Source organism: Rhinatrema bivittatum, chromosome 7, assembly GCF_901001135.1.
Source record: "Rhinatrema bivittatum chromosome 7, aRhiBiv1.1, whole genome shotgun sequence".
Lineage (NCBI taxonomy): Eukaryota > Metazoa > Chordata > Amphibia > Gymnophiona > Rhinatrematidae > Rhinatrema > Rhinatrema bivittatum.
The window spans coordinates 39,158,783-39,173,629 of NC_042621.1; the positions used below are offsets into that span (position 1 = coordinate 39,158,783).

The 14,847-nt window shown below is 46.9% G+C and overlaps 1 protein-coding gene across 5 annotated transcripts in view; it reads right to left on the reverse strand.

Moving 5' to 3' along the window:
• The window catches only part of PMFBP1 (polyamine modulated factor 1 binding protein 1), a 1,053,891-nt gene that overhangs the window by 826,154 nt on the left and 212,890 nt on the right, over nt 1-14,847 (reverse strand). For all 5 annotated transcript variants that reach the window (XM_029608277.1, XM_029608279.1, XM_029608278.1 and 2 more), the window contains exon 5: nt 2,493-2,639. In XM_029608277.1, the coding sequence (XP_029464137.1) occupies nt 2,493-2,639 (147 nt within the window). The remainder of the gene's footprint in view (nt 1-2,492; nt 2,640-14,847) is intronic.

A 14,847-nucleotide genomic window follows, 5' to 3' on the forward strand; every position in this document is an offset into this window, starting at 1 on the left:
ACACCTTTGAGATCCAGGATGGGACGAAAGGAGCCCTCCTTCCTTGGCACAACGAAATAAATGGAATATCGCCCAATATTTTCTTGAGACGTGGACACTGGAACCACAGCTCTCAGACTGAGGAGCCTTGACAATGTACTCTCCACCGCCTGCTTCTTCTACAGGGAGTGGCAGGGCGACTCCATGAATACCAATTTTCCTTTCCTGAACATACCCAGATCAGTCCAGACAAGCGGGATGTACCAAAGCCCTCTTACACTGGGCGGGAACCCGAAAGACCCGCTCGAAGAACACTCTCTCTAGACACATCCTCTAGACTTTATGGGTCCACAGATTTAATCCCACTCCCCTTTGAAATCCTTCACAGTTTTGGTCTTCACCACTTCCTCCGGAAGGGCGTTCCAGGCATCCACCACCCTCTCCGTGAAGAAATACTTCCTGACATTGGTTCTGAGTCCTCCTCCCTGGAGTTTCAAATCGTGACCCCTGGTTCTGCTAATTTTTTTGCAATGGAAAAGGTTTGGCGTTGTCTTTGGATCATTAAAACCTTTCAAGTATCTGAAAGTCTGTATCATATCACCCCTGCTCCTCCTTTCCTCCAGGGTGTATATATTTAGATTCTTCAATCTCTCCTCATAAGTCATTCGATGAAGGCCATCCACCTTTTTGGTCGCCCTTCTCTGGACCGCCTCCATCCTGTCTCTGTCCCTTCGGAGATACGGTCTCCAGAACTGAACACAGTATTCCAGGTGAGGCCTCACCAAGGACCTGTACAAGGGGATAATCACTTCCCTTTTCTTACTCAATATTCCTCTCTCTATGCAGCCCAGCATTCTTCTGGCTTTAGCTATCGCCTTGTCACATTGTTTCACCGACTTCAGATCATTAGACACTATCACCCCAAGGTCTCTCTCCTGCTCTGTGCACATCAGCCCTTCTCCCCCCAATTGAATACAGTTCTTTTGGATTTCCACACCTCATATGCATGACTCTGCACTTCTTGGCATTGAATTGCAGCTGCCATATCTTCGACCACTCTTCCAGTTTCCTTAAATCCCGTCTCATTCTCTCCACTCCTTCCGGCGTGTCCACTGTTACAGATCTTAGGGTCATCCACAAAAAGACAAACCTTACCTTCTATCCCGTCTGCAATGTCGCTCACAAAGATATTGAACAAGACCGGTCCCAATACCAACCCCTGCGGCACTCCGCTCTCTCTTCAGAGTAAGTTCCATTTACCAACACACATTGTCTTCTGTCCATCAACCAGTTTGCAATCCAGGCCACCATCTCGGCACTCACTTTTAAGCTTCTCATTTTATTCACCAGTCTCCTGTGCGGAACTGTATCAAAAGCTTTGCTGAAGTCCAACTAGATGATATCGAGTGCTCTTCCTCGATCCAATTCCTTGGTTATCCAGTCAAAAAAGTCTATCGGATTTGTCTGACAGGATCTTCCCCTGGTGAATCCATGTATTCTATCTAGCTTTTTGTTTTATTTAAAAATATTTCTAACTCACCAAGCCAGAATTCTAGGTGGGATACAACAGTATGTTCATAAGCAAATAAAACATAAATATACACTTGAACATAAAATGGCTCGTATATACATTACAGACCTATAGAATGTATATATACATACTATGTTGCAACAGAGAGAATTTTATTATTCCAGAAAGATATTTCACTGTTTCTGTGAAAGATTAGTGCCTTTCATTTTTACTAGAAACAGATTTTTAGCAAAAAATCCTGAGGCCGATATTTTATGCTACTTAGCCAGATAAATAGGGACTTAGTAAGTAGGACTAGGGACTAAGTAGCAGCCACTGAATATCAGGCTATATGTTCAGCAGCCACCACTGAGTCGGATAGGTATTTATCCAACCAAGTAGACAGCCGGATATCTTGGGGTCAGGCAATGGGCGGGTCGAGGTGGGGCAACTTATCCAGTTATAACCAGATAAGTACCTATATTCAGCCTTATCTGGTTAAGTTAACTGGTTAGACTTGCTCAATAGCAGTTTTAAAGTTATCCAGATATAACTAAAACTTATCTGGTTAACAATTAGCAGTATAGCCATATAAGTTACGCCGGATAACTTAGATAACCAGATATCTTTACAAAAGCTTTTATTGTGTTTTTACTGATTCTCACTCTTTTTTTTTCAACTCTTTTGGTCCTGCAGAATTTGACACTAGCCCAGGCCACCTTAGCCGCAGGACCCAGTTATCCAAGCACATACCCCAGAACGATCCACCTCCACACCAACATGAGGAAAAGCTGATATTTTTATCCAGAGCAGTGAATTGTTTTTTGCATTTTTCTCCTGTTTTTATTATAATACTGATAAAAATCTCAGGAAATATTAAATAAAATACAAAGTAAAAATAAAGGTCCTTGCATATGATTTAGCATGATGTGCCATTCAGCTAGGAAATAAAATCAGTATCATGTCCTACAGTTTTGTTCTATGCTATACTGCAAAGTATTACCGACTGTTGGAGAACTTTTAGACGGCTCTCGCACAGGAGCTTCTCCTGCAGGTGATTTACTACTTCTGAGTCCTTCAGTGAAATCTCATGGTGAAGTTCTGTGATGGTATCTTGTAGTTTCTGAATTCTTGCATCCCTTTCTAGGACCTGATAAACAAGGAATAAAAAATAATTTATTAAACTGAGAGGATGGCAGAAAACTGGGATCTTGTAAATTACTCAGTAAAAGGAGTTCCCTTACTAATATATATATATATATATCTTAAACATATATAGTATATAATCCACCCACTGTTGAGAACCCCAGCCGCGGGCAGCCACAGCCGGGTTCCCCCTCACCTTCTTGCACTCTCCAACGCTCACCGCTGGCTTCCCTGTCCCGGCTCGGACCGCGTTGGGGCCTTCCCGCAGCATCCTCCCCATGAAGGAGATGCCGCAGACTTCCTAGGCCAGCTCCGCCCCTTAGGCGCACGCGCACCACTCCGGGATTTTAAAAGGCCGCGGGGGGAAACCTTGGCCTAAGTCCAGTGTGCTCCCTGAGGAACCGCTGGCCTGGGGCCGGTCCTGTCCTGGAACTCCCATGGCCTCCTCACATTGGGCACATAGTGAGTCTGCTCCCTCGCTCTGTGTAGCTCTGAGGTTGCATGCTGAGCAGAGGCTTAGAGCTTTCATGCCAGATTCTGGAGGTGCCGGCCCTGCGGCCGCATGGGCTTTCTTATGCTCCATTCGCCTGAAATCCAGTGTCGCCCAATATGTGCGCCTAACAAGAGCGCTTAACAGCATGCGCCTATCCACGGGTGTCTTAGAAACGTGCGCCTATCCGCGGGCGTCTTATGAATGTGCGCCTATCCACGGGCGTCTTATAAACATGCGCCTATCCACGGGCATCTTATAAACATGCGCCTATCCGCAGGCGCCTTATAAACGTGCGCCTATACACGGGCGGCTTAGAACCGTGCGCCTATCGCGTGCGCCTATCGCGTGCGCTAACAACATGCGCCTATCGCGTGCGCTAACAACATGCGCCTATCGCGTGCGCTTAGCTCAGAAACAAGCGCTCAGCGGCGAAGTTGAGTAGGCAGGCAAAATGGCAACCTCCTTGGCGTGCTGCCTCGTAGGCAGGCCCAGTGAATCCACACTTCCTCAGAGACCAAGTAAAGATATACGCCTTACTTTGTCTTCGGCGCTTCCCGGTTGCAACCCAGGCGATCTCCGGCTGCGGGGGGAGTATACCTTCAACCGCCGCGCATAAGGAAGTGCGCCCGCTGCCTCTAGGCCGCGCCCAAACTCGTCTCGCTCGGGGGCCAAGCCGCGCCCGAGCCCTTCTCACTCAGGGGCCAAGTCCACGCCAGGACCGAGGCTGCCTCTAGGCCACGCCCGAACTCATCTCGCTCGGGGGCCAAGCCGCGCCCGAGCCCTTCTCACTCAGGGGCCAAGTCCACGCCAGGACCGAGGCTGCCTCTAGGCCGTGCCCGAACTCGTCTCGCTCGGGGGCCAAGCCGCACCCGAGCCCTTCTCACTCGGGGGCTAGGTCCCTGCCGCGAACCGGCCACCGGACCGAGGCACTTACATCCGAGTGACCACGGAAGTCAGCTCGGGAAAACTCAACTGGGTGAGGGCCTCACCATAGGAGTGTGGGGCTTGTCTTCAAAAGGTTTCTTCTAGGAATTTAGTCATTAGAATTTGGAAACACGCTCAGCGAGCATGAGGTAGCTCCAAACTGCTTTGGAAATGGAAATTACTGATTTGCGGCACTTCCTGTGGGGGTATATGTACCCATGCTGACGTCAGATCCATCTCCAAATGCTAGCACGAGCACACTATACCCATCTGTTTTGAGTCCATCTGCTACACGCTAGGAAAAAGTAAGTTTCCTTACCGTAAACGGTGTTTTCGTAGATAGCAAGATGAATTAGCCATGCTGTCATGGGATCTGTCAATCAGGTCCGAGAGGCGGAGCTTGTCAAAGCAGAGATTAGAGCTTTGTTCTCTGCAGCTGCGCGTGTGTTCCCACACAGGAAAGTAACGGAATCTCCTCAGTCTATGATTAAGCCATAATGTAGTCGAAGACTTGGTGACTGCCAGGGAGGAGGGTGGGTCAGCCTGGCTAATTCATCCTGCTATCTACGGAAACACCGTTTACAGTAAGCAAATTGCTTTTTCCCGTCGATAGCAGGGCTGAATTAGCCATGCTGTCTTGGGAGTCCCAAGCTCCCGATCACGTTGTTTTTGATATATAGGTTTGTACGTGATCTTTGACTGTGTGGCAGTCACCGTGGACAGGAGGATAGAGATTGCAGGATTGCTTGCCCTATCTTCGCATCCGTGGCTGCTTGTTGATCAAGGCAGTAGTGAGATGTGAAGGTATGGAGCGATGACCATGTAGCTGCCTTGCAAATATCTATGGGTTGCACATTCTTTAGGTGTGCCAATGAGGCTGCTACTGCTCTGACTTGGTGAGCTTTCGGCTCTGAATGTAGTTGTAGTTTCTGTTTATGGTAACAGAATCTGACGCACTGTGCTATCCAGCTGGAGATGGTAATCCAGGTGCCTTTGGGTCAAAGGAGACAAAGAGTTGAGAAACACGGGGGTCCGAGTTTGTCCTTTCTTTGTAGTATGCTAAATCTCATTTACAATCTAGTGTGTGCAGTAATTTTTCCCTATCATTTGCATGAGGTTTAGGGAAAAAGGTGGGTAATTCCATGGTCTGATTGAGATGGAATTGGGAAACAACTTTTGGTAGGAAGGATGGGTGAGTTTGGAGAACTACCTTTTGGTGATGAAATTGCAAATATGGAGAATAATGGACCAAGGCCTGCAATTCACTAACTCTTCGTGCTTATGTTACTGCAACCAAGAATACCACTTTCCATCAGGCCGATACAGTAAGGAGCGGTAGGAAGAGGTGCGTTAGTGCCGGGCGCACCCGCGTTTGCCGCACGCACAGTTCGGATCACCTACCGCTCGATACTGTATTTAAATAGCATGCAAATGCAAGCCGCGTCCAAGAAGCGTTAGGCCCGCGCAATCCATTTTACTGTACAGAGCGCTATACAGCGCCTATACAGTATCCTGGGTGCGCTGGTACCTGTCATTTCAAATGTCATTTCAAATGACGTTTGAAATGACAAGTACCAGGGGGGATTGCGAGTCCTCTCTCCCCCCCTCCCGAAGCAAGGCGCAGGGCGAAAATTAAAACAAAAGTGAATAAAGTGAATAAAGTGTAATAAAAGTAAACTTACTGCATGTGAATTTTATTTGAACAGTCCTCTCTCTCTCTCCTCCTCCCAAGGCATGCACCGCGGCTCCCCTGCCTCCCGGGGGCAGCCAGCGGCGAAAGCGGCTTCCAGCAGCCCCCGCTGGCGAAGGTGATTGAATATGCGCCTGTGCGTGCAATTTGGGCACTCAAGGCATGTCGTCACGACGTTTGGCGTCACGGCGTGTGATGTCGGCGTTCGCTAATGCACTGCCTTGAACTCCCAAATTGCATTCATTCACCTTCGCCGGCAAGGGCTGCTGGAAGACGCTTTGGCTCCCCTGCCCCCGCCGGCGAAGGTGAATGAATGCACGCCTGTGTTCACCTGTGCGTGCAATTTGGGCGCTCAAGGCAGTGCATTAGCGAACGCCGACGACACACGCCGTGGCGTCAAACGTCGTGATGTCATGCCTTGAGCGCCCAAATTGCACGCACAGGTGTACACAGGCGTGCATTCATTCACCGCCGGTGGGGGCTGCTGGAAGCCGCTTTCGCCGCCGGCTCCCTCCACCTCGATGAATGCACGCCCGCCAGCTCCCGCCTGGATGAATGCACGCCTGCCGGCTCCCTCCGCCTGGATGAATGCACGCCTGCCGGCTTCTCGCCTGGATGAATGCATGCCCGCCGGCGCATACGGGCTTGCATTCATTCACTCACCTTCGCCAGCGGGCATGCATTCATCCAGGTGTACGGGCGTCCATTCATACACCTTCGCTGGCGGGGGCTGCTGGAAGCCGCTTTCGCCACCGGCTGCCCCTGGGAGGCAGGGGAGCCGCAGTGCGCGCCTCGGGAGGAGGGGAGAGAGGACTGTTCAAAGAAAATTCTCATGCAGTAAGTTTACTTTTATTACAATGACATGTCGAGCCGATTTTCGCTCTGCGCCTTGCTTCGGGAGGGGTGATTTTGACCGGAGCCTGCCTATTGCTGTCACAACACACTAATGCCAGGGTAAGGGTCCCGGGGGGTGAGGGGGTCGTTTGCCATGAAATTTCGTCTCTCTGACCTGACACTCAACACTAACGCAGGGGTAAGGGTAGGCAGTAAGTTAGCAGGTTAAACATGCGGCAAAACTGCAGGTTAAAAAGGCGATAGTCGGGACGCACATTACAGTAAGGGAGGGAATAGCTAATCCGATCGTTTACATCTCATATACATGCTGCGGGCGAAAAGGGTTACTGGTTGATTTAAAGAAGCGGTAAGGATGAGTTAAAAGGGATAGTGAATCGCGGGTTGGACTTACGCGGCCAAATTGTGAGTTAGAAGCGGGTTAGAAGCAGGGTAACCGCAACCGCGCTTTACTGTATCGGCCTGCATGTGAGGTATTCAATATGTGCCGAGTCCATGGGTTCAAATGGGGAAAGCATGAGCTGTTCCAGAACTATGTTGAAGTTGCATGGAACTGGAGGCTTAGAGATCGGAGGACGAATGTGAGTTAGCCCCTTAATGAAACGAGATAGTAAGGGGTGATTGGATATAGGAATATTGTTAACTGGTCTATGATATGCCCCTATGGCACTGAGATGAACTCTGATGGATGATGTTGCTAGACCAGCTGCGTATAGTGTATGAAGATAGTCAATGAGCAACTCATGTGAGCAGTCCAATGGTGGTACACCTTTGGAAGTGCACCATGTAGAGTAACGTAGAGTAACGTTTCCATTTACAGCTATAATTTTTCCTCGTTGAGAGTTTTCTGGATTCTAACAAGATGAATTGTGCCGAGGTGGAAACTCCCTGTTGTTAGAAGGAGCCTTTCAATCTCCATGCTGTCAAGTGGAGAGATGAGTGTAGCGGGTGTAGAAGCGTCCCTTGATCTTGGCAGAGAAGATCCTGGCAATTCGGTAATCGAATTGGATCCATGATGGATAGTCGGAGAAGGAAACTGTACCACGGTTGCCTCAGCCAAGCCAGGGTTATGAGTATCGCGCGCACAGGTGTCTTCGGCGTCCTGCACGCAGAAATCTTCTGCGCCATGCACACAAGTGTCTTCAGCACCATGCGCACAGAAGTGTTGTGCGCCGATAGTTCTTCAGGCGCAGAAGTGTTTTGCGCCGTCATAGATTTATGCACATAAGGCATCTTAGGCGCAGAAGTCTTAGGCACCGCAATTTTTGGCGCCAATGTCTCTTGCGCCGGCACTTCTGGCTCTATGGATTGTTTGAAATCCATAGAGCCTTTGAAATCCGATGGCCTTTGCCGGCTTGCCATGTCCTTACCTCCAAGATTGGAGGATTGAGGATCCCAAAAAGATGCCATCTTTTTTGAGGGAGCCAGTAAAATTGGAGGGCCAGGCGACGAATGAGCCTCTGATGGCTCCGGTGAGGCAAAAAGTTCCTGAAGCCTGTAAGCCCGTTGTTTCAGGGCTCTCGGAGACATCCTCGAACAAAATTCACAATCTTCACGATTGTGATCTGGCCCTAGGCATCGGTAACATCGGTCATGACCATCCATGACCAGACATTACCTTGCCACAATTACACAGTTTAAAACCGGATTTTGACATTTTTATTTAATAACGCTGAGGAGATGAACAGCTCCACGTGCGATCCCGCGTGCGGAAAGAACAGACTGAGGAGATTCCGTTACTCGTAGCCACAGAGAGCAAAGCTCTAATCTCTGCTTTGACAAGCTCCACCTCCCAGACCTGACTGACAGATCCCCATGACAGCATTGCTAATTCAGCCCTGCTATCGACGGGAAATCCTCTTTATCCATGTTACCCCAGCTACAAGCTCAACAATCTGGTTGATACATTTTGGTTAGCCCCGTGCACTTGCAGCAATTCCCTTATTAATTTTTTTTTACTTTTTTTTTTTCTTACTCAGGTTAAAATTTGAACATTTCGGTTGAAACCCGTTCTTAAAGCCACGCTGCCTAATTGCAAGGTATCCACTTTACCTTTTATTCCATGTCCATTATGTTTTCCTTACCCTCCTGCTTCTCCTTACCCTCCTGCTTCTCCTTCCCCTTCCCCTTCCCCTCTTTCCCTTCTCTTTTCCTCTAGATTATGATTTACTAAAAATTTAAAAATTTCTTATTGGTTATGTTTATTCTTTATTATTATTTACTTATGTTAGTCACCCATTTGTCATGTTACCATCCATATTTATATGTTTCATGTTGCCAATCATTCACTTGTACTGTTGATGTCTTTGTTTTTATGGTTCCTTATTAGAGCATTGTTTTAATTATTTCTTTCTAGATCTACCATTGGGCTTTGTCCCTCCCGACGCAGCCCCTGTGGTGAAACAAGGTCCGTTTCGGGGGACCTAAAGACCTCTCTGCAAAAATATCACTTAATAAATGAAGAATGTTTTGATCTCAAGTTTGATTTATTGAATCCTTTAAAATTGGATCCATGAACCTTTATAGCGCTATGCCCTCTCCTATGGTATTTACCTAACTGTATACCGCTCATCTCCAGTACATAGGAAATGTCCTACTTTTTCAAGCTAAGGGTGCACCAAGCCCAATATCCTGTTTCTAACATTGGTCAATCAAGATTGCAAGAACATGGCAGGATCCCATATAGTACAAAGATTCCATGCTGCTTATTCCCAGGGATAAGCAGTGACTTTCCCAAGTCTACCTGGTAAATAACAGTTTATGGATTTTTCCTCCAGGAACTTGTCTAAACCTTTTTTAAACCCATCTATACTAAATGCCTGTTGCAACCGTCGATCTGCGACGGCTTCGCCCCGCCTACCTCACTCTTCTTGCAGCTCCTCCCGCTCACCTCGGACTGCTGGCTCCCACAGCGTCTGTCTGCCGACCTCTCCAGCGTCCCCGGACTCGCTTTGGTGCTGCTTCCTGCCATGCTCCTCCAAGGTACCATAGGGCATGCACTTGCACGCTGCCCCCATCTTTATTTCCTCGTTGGCGCGAGCCTCAGGGGCGTCCCCGTGAGATGACATCACGCTGCCCGGATATTTAAGCCTACAACTTTTGCTAGCTAATTGAGTTAGCAACCAGAATTCTACGGATGGGATTCGCTCTCCGTACCGAAACTACTCTGCCACTCCAGCGTTATCTGGAACTCTTATTGCTAAAGGGGTACCAGCTCCTCGGGGGCCTCTTCTGCTTCTTTCAGGTGCTATCAGGAAACTGGTACTCGCTCCTCGAGGGCCCATGTTTCCCTGAGTCGCTGCCTGCATCTACAACCCTTTCTACTTGGAAGACTTCACTAACAGTTTCCATCTGTGAGTACAACTACCATCTATTCCACAGTACTGCTTCCCTGGAACCAGGTACTCACTCCTCAAGGGCCTGCCCTCTGTTCCAGTGCCCGACTTCTCGTCAAGTGGAATTGCTGTGTGAGTACAATACCACTGAGTCTCTTTGCGCTTAGGGATCAGGTACTTGCTCCTCGAGGGCCTGCTCTCTCTGTCTCGGAGCTTCTCCTATTCTACCTGGGACTCTGTATATTTCTCACTGTGCACTCATAACTCTCAGTCTCTTTCCACTACAGCACAGCCAAGCAGAGGATTCGCTGTTCCAGCGTCCTGTGGGATACTTGCCCAGCCAGGCTCAACATCTACTACTCATTACTGCCACCTCTGGTGGTTTCCAAAACTGTTTAAATAAAGATTCAAATCTGTTTGTGTGTCCAGAGTCTAGCCTGACACCATGGTCCCTCACGGGACTGCCCCTGTGGGCATGGTCAGCTGTCACAGTGTCCAAGAATCCACCCAAACATCAATAACTATAACAATGCCTTTACTGCATTCTCTAGGAATAAGTTGCAGAGCTTAATTGTCTGTCAAGTGAAAAAATATCTTCTCTAATTTGTTCTAAATGTTCTATTTAGTAACATTATGAAGTGTCTAATTTCTACTAACCCGTTCCACTCTACTCATTATTTTATAGATTTACTGTATATCACATCTCTCCTCAGCTTATCTTCTCCAAGAAAACAGCCTAACCTCTAACCTTTTCTCATATGGGAGCCGTTCTATTCTCTTTATCATTTTGGTCACCCTTCTCTGTAATTTCTCTAGTTCAGCTATATCTTTCTTGAGATGTGGTGACTAGAAATGCATACAGTACTCTAGGTGTGGTCACACCATGCAGCAATATAGAGATATAATATTCTCCAATATTTTCTCCATTCCTTTCATAATAATTTATAAAATTGTTTCCTTTTTTGACTGCTGCAGCACACTGAACCAAGGATTCCAATGTATTATACACGATAACACCTAGATCCCTTTCCAGGGTTGTGATTCCTAATACAAAACTTAACATTGTGTAACTAAAGTTTGGATTATATTTCTCCATGTATATCATTTTGGACTTCTCCACATTAAATTTCATCTGCCATTTAGATGCCCAGTCTCTCAATCTTGCAATGTCCTGCAATTACTCAAAATCCACTTATGATTTAAAAACTTAAAATAATTTCATGTCATCTACAAATTTGATCATCTGTTTCCTTTTCCAGATCATTTATAAATATGTTAAAAAGCACCAGTCACAGTATAGATTCTTGGGGACTCCACTATTTACCTTCCTTCATTAAAAAACTGACCATTCAGTTCTATTCTCGTAAATTTAATTAGTTCCCAATCCACAATAGGTCATTGCCTCCTATCCTATGAATTTTCATATTTCCTGAGGAGTCTCTCATGAAAGACTTTTTCAAAATCCTTTTGAAAATCAAGATACACATTATCCAATGGCTCACCTCTGTCCACATGTTTATTAACCCCTTCAAGAATGTATAGCAGATTGTGAGATAAGACTTCCCATGAGTAAATTAAGAACATAAGAAAATGTCATACTGGGTCAGACCAAGGGTCCATCAAGCCCAGCATCCTGTTTCCAACAGTGGCCAATCCAGGCCATAAGAACCTGGCAAGTACCCAAAAACTAAGTCTATTCCATGTTACCATTGCTAATGGCAGTGGCTATTCTCTAAGTGAACTTAATAGCAGGTAATGGACTTCTCCTCCAAGAACATATCCAATCCTTTTTTAAATACAGCTATACTAACTGTACTAACCACATCCTCTGGCAACAAATTCCAGAGTTTAATTGTGCGTTGAGTAAAAAAGAACTTTCTCCGATTAGTTTTAAATGTGCCCCATGCTAACTTCATGGAGTGCCCCCTAGTCTTTCTACTATCCGAAAGAGTAAATAACCGATTCACATCTACCGTTCTAGACCTCTCATGATTTTAAACATCTCTATCATATCCCCCCCCTCAGTCGTCTCTTCTCCAAGCTGAAAAGTCCTAACCTCTTTAGTCTTTCCTCATAGGGGAGTTGTTCCATTCCCCTTATCATTTTGGTCGCCCTTCTCTGTACCTTCTCCATCGCAATTATATCTTTTTTGAGATGCGGCAACCAGAATTGTACACAGTATTCAAGGTGCGGTCTCACCATGGAGCGATACAAAGGCATTATGACATTTTCCGTTTTATTCACCATTCCCTTTCTAATAATTGCCAACATTCTGTTTGCTTTTTTGACTGCCGCAGCACACTGAACCGACGATTTCAATGTGTTATTCACTATGACACCTAGATCTCTTTCTTGGGTTGAAGCACCTAATATGGAACCCAACATTGTATCATTACAGCATGGGTTATTTTTCCCTATATGCATCACCTTGCACTTATCCACATTAAATTTCATCTGCCATTTGGATGCCCAATTTTCTAGTCTCACAAGGTCTTCCTGCAATTTTTCACAATCTGCTTGTGATTTAACTACTCTGAACAATTTTATGATATCTGCAAATTTGATTATCTCACTTGTCGTATTTCTTTCCAGATCATTTATAAATATATTGAAAAGTAAGGGTCCCAATACAGATCCCTGAGGCACTCCACTGTCCACTCCCTTCCACTGAGAAAATTGTCCATTTAATCCTACTCTCTGTTTCCTGTCTTTTAGCCAGTTTGCAATCCACAAAAGGACATTGCCACCTATCCCATGACTTTTTACTTTTCCTAGAAGCCTCTCATGAGGAACTTTGTCAAATGCCTTCTGAAAATCCAAGTATACTATATTTACCGGTTCACCTTTATCCACCTGTTTATTAAATCCTTCAAAAAAGTGAAGCAGATTTGTGAGGAAAGACTTGCCCTGGGTAAAGCGATGCTGACTTTGTTCCATTAAACCATGTCTTTCTATATGTTCTGTGATTTTGATGTTTAGAACACTTTCCACTATTTTTCCTGGAACTGAAGTCAGGCTAACCGGTCTGTAGTTTCCCGGATCGCCCCTGGAGCCCTTTTTAAATATCGGGGTTACATTTGCTATCTTCCAGTCTTCAGGTACAATTGATGATTTTAATGATAAGTTACAAATGTTTACTAATAGGTCTGAAATTTCATTTTCCCTGTACGTACCAGGATCATTCCAGACTGTGGGTTATGTTCCCTGTCCAGCAGATGGAGTTAGAACCAAAAATTCCCAGGGGAGGACCTATATAGCCACGCCTCCCTCGCCTCAATCCTCAGTATAGTTCTAACTCCAGCAGATTGAGCAGGGGACACGGTGGTCCCCAGCACTTTTCTAGTTTTATTTTCTCTTTGAGGAATCAATTAAATTTATTTATTTATTTATTTATTTATTTAGAGGTTTTTATATACCGCAGTACGTAAAAAGATACATCACCACGGTTTACAATTAACAAAAATTTAGCAACAGGCTTTACAGATAACAGGTATATAATCTAATAAATAATATTAGATAAAGGTTTTCTTCTAAGGGATAGGTTCTGTAGTGTTCTGACAGGACCACTCAGTACAAAGAGAGACACTGTTTTCCAGTCAGGAACTTGCTGACAGGCTGTGTTTTTTGCCTGTCACTTTATTTCTCTCTTCCTATCTCTTTGTTTTTTCCTCTTCCTTGCCTGGCTAGAGTGTGGTAAGTGTTATTTTTATTTCATTTACAGTCGTTGGTAGGAACAGGAATTTATGAGGGGTGAAAGTCTGTAGTGCCGACCGCTCCCCCTAGCCCCAGAGTTTTCCTTTTCCCCTCCTCTCCCTTTCAGGGAGTGATTGGAGTTCCCGCCCTGCAGCTCTGCGACGACCCATTCCCCGGAGCTGCTCACCGTCGGGACGGCGTTTTTCCCCGACGGTCACTTGGGGACGGTGAGGGGTTCGGAGGCCGAAGAGTTTTATTAATTCGCCGCTTCAGTTGTTGCCGCGCGCCGCAGCCGCCCCTGCCCCTCCCTCCCGCCGCGATGCAAAAATCGCCGAATGGCTCCGGAGCTCGGCACGGGCTTCAGCAGACCTCAGAGGGATTTTCTTCAGCTTTTCCTGAGGGAGAGTATGGCTTACCTGGTAGGCAGCTTGGAGGAGAGTCGGACCGCGCTTATAGGAAGCGGCATGCCCCGTTTCCCCTCAGCGTGGAAACGGTGGCCATTTTCTCAGCTGACTCGGAGGCAGCTCTCTCTGAGGAGGACGACGACGCTCCTCTCCAGGTTTCCTCTAACAGTATGGAGTTTCGGAGCGCAACGGACCAGGGCAGGCAAGGGGTCGACGTCTCGGGGGTGCCCCTCATCAGCACTTCCCGCTTTTTCGCCAGAATTCATTGTTTTAATGCACAAGGCATTTTTACAGAGCAGGGATCCGGATCTTGGAATTTGGGGTCCCCCTCCCCCCAAATTGGCCTGCTTGACACCGCTTTCGACGGCAGACCCTCCCTTAGGGAGGGCTTCTTTGCCCACAGGGGGTGCAGGGTCCACTCAGCCCCTCCCCCCCCCCGTGATTCCTATACCGCTGCAACAACCGTCGGGAGATCCATGGCAAGATCCAGATGCGGATGATCCCTCCCTAGCGGCCCAGGTAGAAGGTGACGACCCGAGGGTCCTCCGTATTTTTCAAGCAGCGGAATTGGATGATCTCATCCCCCACATCCTCCAGGAAATGGACATTGACCCTCCTCCGGATCCTGTGGCTCAGGATCCGAAGATTAAGAAAGGGGATCCTCTCCTAGCGGGCTTACGACCTCTAGCGAAAGCTTTTCCCACGCATCACAACATCTTGCAATTGATTTCAAGGGAGTGGGATACTCCTGAGGCCAATCTTCGAGTCAGTCGAGGCATGGAAAAGTTATACCCTCTCCCCATTGATTTCTTGGAGATTCT